At 37.9% G+C, this 8,346-nt stretch overlaps 1 protein-coding gene across 1 annotated transcript in view; it reads left to right on the top strand.

Annotated features, from left to right (window-relative positions):
• PREP (prolyl endopeptidase) overlaps positions 1-7,793 on the top strand; it is a 96,471-nt gene extending 88,678 nt beyond the window's left edge. Inside the window, exons 13-15 of the mRNA XM_008637920.2 lie at positions 770-901; positions 5,214-5,370; positions 6,158-7,793. Of these exons, the coding sequence (XP_008636142.1) occupies positions 770-901; positions 5,214-5,370; positions 6,158-6,452 (584 nt within the window). The 3' untranslated portion in view covers positions 6,453-7,793. The remainder of the gene's footprint in view (positions 1-769; positions 902-5,213; positions 5,371-6,157) is intronic.
• Positions 7,794-8,346: the final 553 nt, after the last annotated feature.

Genomic DNA, 8,346 nt, shown 5'->3' with positions numbered 1-8,346 from the left:
AGGGAAAACCATCCTTTTCCTTCCCTATCCCACCCTGCAAATTTTTTTGTTTTCAGACTTGGGAGTCTTATCAATTAAGACTTACATTTATCACGACCTGCATTTTCTGTCATTATTTATTCCTTCTTACAGCTGATGACATTTGGAATTTCATTCAACATGATGGCATTATCTTAAGCATTTACATATTGAAAGTTAATGAATAAAATTGCAAAGCAAGATGCAACTCTGAAGTCCCTTTTTGACCGTAGCTATATATCATCTGGTTTGAAAACAGATGAAAGAAAAAAAAGTAAATTACCAGCCACATATTATATATCCAGGAAATTAGAAGTGCTTATTTTATACGGCTTATTTTATAAGCTGAATCTTTATTGCCTTAAGAAACTGTCACTGAGTTTAATGATGTTGAAGTCCCATTAGCTCAAACCTCAAATGACCACCTCAAATGACCACCGTTTATATTTTGCTGTGCAAAGCTTTTAGCTTTCCTTTCACTAGTAAGGAACATTACTTGGCACTCACTCCACAATATAGGTATGTATTATTCAGAGTTTCTGAAAGCATCAGAGTTATTGACACAACCGTCTTATAGCCTCTTTGTGTTGACAGAATCTTTCATTTTTGCTGTCTTTCCGAGCTGCATCAATTATTAAAATGTTCATGAAACTGGAATAGTTCCCAGGTATTTTTGCACACATGTTTTTCTGAAGAGATGGTATTAAAAGGATTTGATGGTATCAACTGATTTGTTTTGTTTCCATGCTAGGTGGTATCTTGGCCAACAAACAAAATTGCTTTGATGACTTTCAGTGTGCTGCTAAATACCTCATCAAGGAAGGCTACACATCCCCAAAGAAGCTGACTATTAATGGAGGCTCAAATGGGGGCCTTTTAGTTGGTAAGCACTGCTTGTCTATTTCCCAGGTTTGGTGCTGGGTTTTCTAAAGTAACCAGACAAAATTTGATGAGATCTGCCTGTCAAAAGTTGCCGGATTGTCAATGCGTTAATGTATACCAGGTGTTAAATAGGTACAGTCGTACTTCATTTGCTGTTTGCATAGGACTTTGGGATTCTGCAGTCTCTGGCAAAGGCTGACTGTTAAAAGCCACACAGTCGTGTGTGGTAAGAGCTAGCCCTGTGGTAGAATCACACAGAAAGTAAGAATGGTTTAAAAAACATTTGGGGTTTTTTTTTTCTTTCTTAAGATTAACCATTACAAAATAACTACTGAACTATTAATTTGTCATGTAGCATTGGGAAACTGTGTGTGGTCTGTTACAAATGCATCTTGTTCACTCAAATTTCACTGCTGTGTTCTTAAATTCAAGGAAATTAATAGCCTCCTCTTAAGCAGAAGTCTTGTCACAGAAAGATCTCATGTTCTGTGCAGTCTAAGAGCTACAAAATTTATTTCTGGTAAGATCCCTATCTGAAAGTGTCTGAAAGTAGCAGAAGAAAAAGAAGGTGATTTTTTTGTGCAATTTTGAAAGGAAAAGGAGACACAAAGCAGTAATTTCAGGGTCAGCAACAGGAAAAGTGACAGTATGAAAGATTTGAGCTACTTGTGTGAGAAGGGGTTAGAAAATGCACCTCAAGTTCACAAACAACTGAATTATAGAAAACCAGCAATTTTACCAGGCCCACTCTGCTTGGTCTCCTTTTTGTATTTATCTGCTGCTGTATACTGACTCTATTGGTTTTATTCGATTTTTCAGTGAATTAGCATCCAGCATAAGAAACAGGATTTGGAATTGTACAGATCTTTGGTCTAAGCCATCTTGGCTAGACCTGCATTATTATTTTTAAAAAGCAGTTGTTTTAAAGATCAAGTAACAAGTACTTGTAAAGTTGTGTTTTGGTTTCTGCTTATATGCTTCTCAGTAACAAGTGTCAGGAGGTGTTTGTGCATTGAAAATAGAAATGGGTGAATATGGTTAAGGATTAAAGCATTTGCATTCCATTTGGGAATGTGGGCATTGCGCAAGTCAATTTTATGTGAGCCTAAATATGTGTTTGGAAAAGCAGTTAAACTTAGAACATATTACATAGTGCCTGAAAATACTGGTCTGTGCTTACGTGGACTTCAGTTTCAGTCAGGATGAGGTGCATCCTACCCAGCTTCAGTAATAAAACCCCCTGGTTTACTGGCTGAACTATTCAGTTGGGCTCCTCAGTAAGGGGAAGCAAGTGACATCTGCAGGGAATACATCATTCTGATAGGAGACAGGTGTTAGGAATCTAGACTTCCCTGCTCTAAAAAATCTTGTTAGAATCCTCCCCTTGCATTTACTGGTAGATTACTATCAAGCGGGATTTCCATGCTCTTGATGAACCAGATAGGGATTTTCCTTGACTGGGTAGAATTAGGTGAATTTAGGAAATTCATGTAAGGTCTTTTTCATTAAAGCAAGAATGAATTTTGCAATAGTTGTTGATGCAACATTAGAGATCATAACTCATCCTTTAGGTTTAATGACTCACTGCCAGATTTTGTCCGTTCTTATTTATTGAAGAAAAAGCTGACAAGGAAGAGTATTGACACTCTTCCAAAATACTGTTTCCTTTCAGTCAGACTAACAGGAGGTGACTCTGAGGACTGCAGAGCCCTGAGCTGTTGCCTCATTCAACCACAAAACAAGACTTCCTTGTCCTGCAGTGTGATCCCCAAGCTGAGCAGAGTGGCACAGCTGTGAGCTGAAAACCCTCCTGCAAACGCAGTGTTTGACCTCTCATGTTTGCTAGACAAAACCAGTTCCGACGTTTTGAAGGCGTATTTTCATACTGAATTTTAAAGCTCAAAGTTATGTATAGAGGGATAAAATTCACAAATAAATTGTTGTTCCACATTGTACTTCATTAATTAATATAATTAAGTATTATGGCTAATTAAAAAGGTGCAGTGTGCATGGATGATTGTCTCCATGGATGATCTCTTACTGAAGTAACTACTTAAGGAACTAGCAAGGACCAATTTCTTACAAAATCCTGAGCAACAGACAGTGCTCCAAGAGATACTCTGAAATAAAGACTATTACAATGAAATGTTATGGTAGTTGTTTTGGCTTTTTCTTCCTACCAGAATGCAATTTATGTTCATAAAAGAAAATAGCTTAAAAGGGGGGGATCTGATCAAAAGCTTCAGTTAAAACCTAAAGATCTTTTACATAGATCTCTTTAGGGGTCTATATATACTTTATCGAAACGACTCATAAATAAGGAAGAGTTAGCATAGTTACATATCAGAGATGACCAGGAGTAAAGTTTCATCTTTCAGAAAGTAAAAATCATGTTTAAATTAAGAAAATAGGGTAAAGTGTCAACTCTTCGCAGGGACTGACAGACCACAGGAGACTGATGAGCAAATTGCTTCCAATATTAAGATTAGCAATGACATTTTTCTGTGCACATCAGAGGCAGGAAGCTGGCCAGACGATCCGTGGGACTTGCAGGTTAGTGAGATGTAAAAGGAGCATTCAAGAAAAATAATGGCAAAGCAGAACAACTAAATGGTCTGTTTGTACTGATGTTCCCTCCTGTGGAGTGTGGGGAGTTCCCTGCACCAGTCTGTCTTCATGGGGAGTATTCTGGGGAGCTGACTCCAGTTGAAGCATCAGCAGAAGAGGTTCTGGAATGAATCAATCCAATGAAAAGCAGTATGTTGCCAGGACCAGATGGTGCACATGCAGGATCCTAAGTGAACTCTGATATGAAATTGCAGGCTACTAAGCCTGAATATCTGAGGAACAGAAGGGGGCAAGTGTAATGCCAAGTTTTAAATGGTTCATGGTGATACACAAACTGCAGATGAGTAAATCTGACTTCTCTAATGGGCAAGCTAGTTGAAACCAATAAATAATAGCTGACAGATAAGAATTCTGCAGGCTGAAGCTACAGCTTTCAAATGTATTAGAGCTATCTGAAGGAGTCGGGCTGCATATGGGGCTTGTAATGGTGATCTAGGGGAGGAGTTATTCTTGGATTTTCAAAAGCTTCCTCACATAAGGCTTTGAAAGAAAGTCCTTGCTGAGCTGGAAGCAAAGTCATGTCATAGCAGTATCATGGTTAGCAGGGTGCAAAGAGTGGCAATAATCAATCCATTTTCACAATGGACAAAAATGAGGAGATAAGAAGAATTTAGGAAAGATTATACCTACATCTTGATGCACAGGGAATAGTTCTGAATTAATTAAGGGATTCTGGGACCCATTGTAGTAGTTACGTGAAAATTTCGGTGCTCTTATTTCTTAAAATTCAAAAAAAGCAGGGGAACTTGTAAAATCAGCAGGCAAAAGGTTTAGATCAAGAAACAGGAATTGGAATTGAAGAACTTAGTGCCACAGGATATGATGAACACTGGATGAATAAACATTAAGAGAGGGAATAGTTGTATTTACAGGGGAAGTGTGTTTTGATGGCTGTTTAATAGGATGGCTGGAGATAACTCCAACTCAGAGAAAACTTAGAGTTCATCACATGATAATTAAAAGGAGAGATCTCCCAGTATTTGTTCAACACCTTTTCCCAGAGTTATCTGCCAGTTGCCACTCTTATAAATTGAACACTGAGCTTGATGGGCCTACTGCGGTTATTTTTAAAGTACATAAGCAAGCATTATTCTTAAAGAAATTGTCCCTCCCAGTTGTAGGAAGATAAAAACCGTAAAACAAGAAAATTTTAACAGCAGTAATTCCCTTTGTTAATTTGAGGTTATTCCACTGATTTTGTATCAGTCTGCCTTTATCAAAACTCTTTTCATATGCATTTACATAGTAATTATGGAAGACAACTTTCATCAGTAAATGGAGGGCTTTTGATCCTGAATGCCCTTTTCTTTCTTGATACTAATATTAAAAGTTTAAACAGCGACTGGTTTAGGTACCTTCAGTTCCGCAGTTCAAAATGTCGCATGCTTTAAAAGTTCATTTCTCCTTCAGACCCAATTTGGTGGTTTGAAAGGCAGTTTTCATAGAGCAACATGTTTGATGTCTGAAGAGCACAGAAATGGCTCTTAAGTTCTTTTGAACACAACATCTTTCAGAGTTGTATTTTTTATTCATTTTTGTATTTGCTTACAGTTTTGCTTGAAAGTCTTATTTGACTTCATATTCACTGACAGCCTTCTCTCTTCTGCGACTTGGTAGTGAACGTTTTACTGCTGAGCTTAATTCTTTAAGATCTGAATGCTAATGGAATTGTTTTCCTGTTGAAGCTGCCTGTGCTAATCAGCGCCCTGACCTATTTGGTTGTGCTATTGCCCAAGTGGGAGTGATGGACATGCTCAAATTCCACAAGTACACCATCGGCCATGCTTGGACCACTGACTATGGTTGCTCCGACTGTAAAGAGCAGTTTGAATGGCTGTGCAAGTAAGTGCCTTTAAATACTTTCTGTGGTTGTTAAAACATGTAGTCTGCTCAACAGTTTCCGGTTGTCATGATCAATACCTATTCTGATGATTACTTCATCCTTTCCCACACTGAATTTGGGGAGTTCAGCATTTCCTTCCAAAAGTCAGTTTTGAATAAAAGACTGTCTTCAAAGCCCAGTTGAATCAAGTGGTCATATTTTCAAAGACCTTTTTCTCCTAGCAGCTTTTAACAGTCGTGAAGTTTTCTTTCTGAATAATGACTCTTTTGGGCTATTAGAACAGAGTATTCTCAAGTGAACCCCTACAAAAATTGTATTTTTTACCATGAGGAAGGGACAGTCACCATTGTGAATTGTATTATACAATGTGGGTGGGATTTATTTGTAGGAATTGAGTGGCACTAGACCATATTAGGATCTTAATTAATTTCTTAGCTTCTGTTGAGAGTCTCAATTTCCCTGTTTCCAGCAGGGTAGATCCTGCTGTGGACTTGACAGGTTTTGCTGCAGTTACCCTGCTGGCTACTCGTGATATTTTGGACATTTCTGTGAGATGTACACATATGTCTCTCTGAAACTAAAGAAATGCACTTGCTTCACGTTTAAGAGCCAGAGATCTGTGGCCACTACTGCGTGTCAGTTGCCATTAGTGCAATTCTGATTAAAGTAACTGAGAACTGTTTTTTCTGAGTGCTAACAAATGCGACTGTGACGATTGCAATAGGAAAGGACCTTCTTGTTGGGTCTTGAAGAAAAGATACAGAAACATTTGTGTGTTTTTCTCAGGTACTCTCCACTTCACAATGTCAAACTACCAGAAGAAGATGGTGTCCAGTACCCCTCCACACTGCTTCTCACAGCGGACCATGATGACCGTGTGGTCCCTCTGCATTCACTGAAGTTTATCGCTACCCTGCAGTACACTGTGGGCCGAAGCAGCAAACAAACCAATCCGCTTCTCATCCATGTTGACACTAAGGCTGGGCATGGAGCAGGAAAGCCAACTGCTAAAGTTATAGAAGAAGTGTCAGATATGTTTGCTTTTATAGCACGATGTCTAAATCTTGAGTGGATTGAATAGGCAAAATGCTTATTACTGTCTCCTTTAGAAAACAAGGGCTTTAACATTTAAGAACAGCCACACTACTACTTGGTGTAGTACTTACATTTAAGAACTACAGTTTAATATTTTATTGATCCAACCTGCTATGGAGTTTTGATCTTCTGTGCTTCCCTCTTTTTGGCATTTCTTTGGGTTTTTTTTCTACTGCATTCCAAATTCCATTTTGAAAAGCATGTTCAAAAAAATAGCTGAGCTACTCTCAGTACTGTTGTGAAAATTTAGATTTCAAAATTAGTGCTAGTTGAGGTTATTTCCTGTAAACAATTTTAATGTATTTCATCTATAAACATGTCCAGATCATTTGTAATTAAATGTAAGTACTGTTCACATAGAAGAACTCTGAGCATATTTTATTTACACAGTAATTTAAGAATGTAAATTGAAGGTGTTCAGTGATAACCATGAAAAACTGAAGAGACACTAATACAGTTACATCAAATATTATTAAAAAGCTTATATTACATTCTGTTCATAATCGTGTTACAATCTGTAATAATGATGTTGCTAAATTGTTCTTTCTTTCCAAAGAGTCTTCAAAATGTCACCAGTTTTCTGCCATTTATTTCTGCACAGAAAACTGGAGGCTGAAAAACTTGAAGAAGTCTTAGATTCTCACTGTAATCTCAGTCAAGCTATACAGATACTCTCCAACAACCTGTGTGAAGTTATTTCTTTAACTGTTTCTGAAGAGTAGACCAGGCACTGATTTAAATAAATGAACAAAAAATAAGCTAACAAAAAAAAACAAAACAAAAAAATCCACCCCAACCGAAAGCCACAGCTTTGTCCAGATTGTTCAGGTTCAATTTTTTTCTGATACTTCTGACAGGATGTTCTCTAACAAGGGAAAATCTGAACATGCACATACAACCTAGTTTTGGCTGCAAAACAAGAGCTTGTAGTCAGACTCCCTAATGATTTGACACAGGCACATTATTTGAACTGCCATTTTTCCCATCTAAGCTGAAGAGCTATAAAGTAGATGTGAGTATTTGCCTACTGTCTAATCTCTCATGCGCTGCAGCAATTAAAGTTCGATTTTGCAGAGAAAAAAGTATTCTATCAACTATTATTAGTCTTGTTGCCCCTCCAGAAAACATCACTGTTTCTCAGTTTTGGATGAACTGATCTTATCTTACAGAATCGTGCTTGTCATTACATTCATACTTAGACCCTAAGGACTGTATTTTAACTCTGGGCTCAGTAGTTTTATCTCTAAGCAAATAGTGTCTCGGTGCAGGAAGAGGAGGGAGTGGTATTTAAAAGAGAGGGCAAAAATAAAAATAAAATTGTACCAGAGTCACTCTGTGTTTCCCTTATGATCTGGACTTCTTTTGATTCCCTCTGGAGTCCAGGAATGATCATTCTCTCCAGGCCTTTATTATGTATGGCTAATTTGATTTTAGGAGAAAATAAAAAATTATTTCTGCTTTCATATGAAATACCACACCTAAAACTCATATGTGATTGGGGGTTTATTTGGGATCCACAGGCATTACAGTTGTTTATGAGACACTCTGTAGACTTGCATTCTGATCACAGCATTGAATAAACAACCAGAATAGGGAGTTGAGGGAGGATTGGTTTTTTCCTTCCAGGCTGTGAAAACAGGGTGCAGGTTTAGCACCCCCCTTTTCCCAGAGGTATATGAACTGCTTTCTTTGATCATTGGAAATTTTCAACAGCTTCCCCACGTGGCAGAAACAAAGCACATAAAGCTCTGCCATCTCCACTTGTAATATTCATAGTTGTGGCATGTGGCCTTCTATTGAATTTATAGTTACTGTCAAGATATCAGAGCTTCACCTCTGATGCAGAGCTTTGCAGGATATGGTGTGTGGAAACACAGTCC

Source organism: Corvus brachyrhynchos, unplaced genomic scaffold (genome assembly GCF_000691975.1).
Source record: "Corvus brachyrhynchos isolate BGI_N302 unplaced genomic scaffold, ASM69197v1 scaffold14, whole genome shotgun sequence".
Classification (NCBI taxonomy): Eukaryota; Metazoa; Chordata; class Aves; order Passeriformes; family Corvidae; genus Corvus; species Corvus brachyrhynchos.
This window is presented reverse-complemented; position numbering and strand designations above follow the sequence as displayed.